This window comes from Phalaenopsis equestris, unplaced genomic scaffold (genome assembly GCF_001263595.1).
Source record: "Phalaenopsis equestris unplaced genomic scaffold, ASM126359v1 Scaffold000108, whole genome shotgun sequence".
Taxonomy (NCBI): domain Eukaryota; kingdom Viridiplantae; phylum Streptophyta; class Magnoliopsida; order Asparagales; family Orchidaceae; genus Phalaenopsis; species Phalaenopsis equestris.
In genome coordinates this window covers 23,798-24,497 of record NW_018164550.1, presented here as the reverse complement: position 1 = coordinate 24,497, position 700 = coordinate 23,798, and the positions used below count along the sequence as shown (strand labels likewise).

General features: G+C 26.1%; 1 protein-coding gene across 1 annotated transcript in view; it reads right to left on the bottom strand.

Moving 5' to 3' along the window:
- Positions 1 to 700, bottom strand: part of LOC110020902 — a 5,604-nt gene that overhangs the window by 3,511 nt on the left and 1,393 nt on the right. Inside the window, exon 2 of the mRNA XM_020719182.1 lies at positions 92 to 212. Within this exon, the coding sequence (XP_020574841.1) occupies positions 92 to 211 (120 nt within the window). The 5' untranslated portion in view covers position 212. The remainder of the gene's footprint in view (positions 1 to 91; positions 213 to 700) is intronic.

The following is a 700-nucleotide window of genomic DNA, read 5'->3' as shown; positions in this document are numbered from 1 at the left end:
GCTGAACCAGTTTTTTAAATAACAATTTTAGAGATATAAATACATAAGACTTTTTTGTATTTCTGTAAATTTTAGCTCTTAAAATAATTACCGATAGCACCACATTCTCGAGCATATTTCCAAGGTTGGTTATCTCCTCATTACCATCATCCCTTGCCACTAATGCAGAGCAGACCTCGCAGCTTGCAGCATTTCTGTTCCTATGCTCCATCCTATTGGCAACAAAACGATGAGAAAAATATGAAGGTAGAGAAACATGCGTATGGAAGAATAAATTGCCATCTTTTTAGATATTTGTGCTCACAAATTTCATTTTTTGAGTCATCTACATACATACATTTAGAACATTTCATATGAGTATACATGTCTAACGTCTTATATTTATATTTATATTTATAGCACTTCAAATTTTTTTGCATGTCAAAAAGTCACCAATGCTAAATTTTAGATGCTTAAAAAGTACACTTTCATGCATGGGTAAAGATACAAGAATTTATATTTATAACATAAATTCTATATAAATTTAAATGTTAAAATTTAAGTGTTAGATATGTAAATTTGTATGAATTGTGTTACATGTAAGTAAATAATCCTTCTTAATTTTTTTTTTTGTTTTTTTTTTATATTTTTATTTAAAATAAAATATATTTGTTATGTTATAATATATTTAGCTCTTGTTTAGAATCTGTTTTATTTTTTT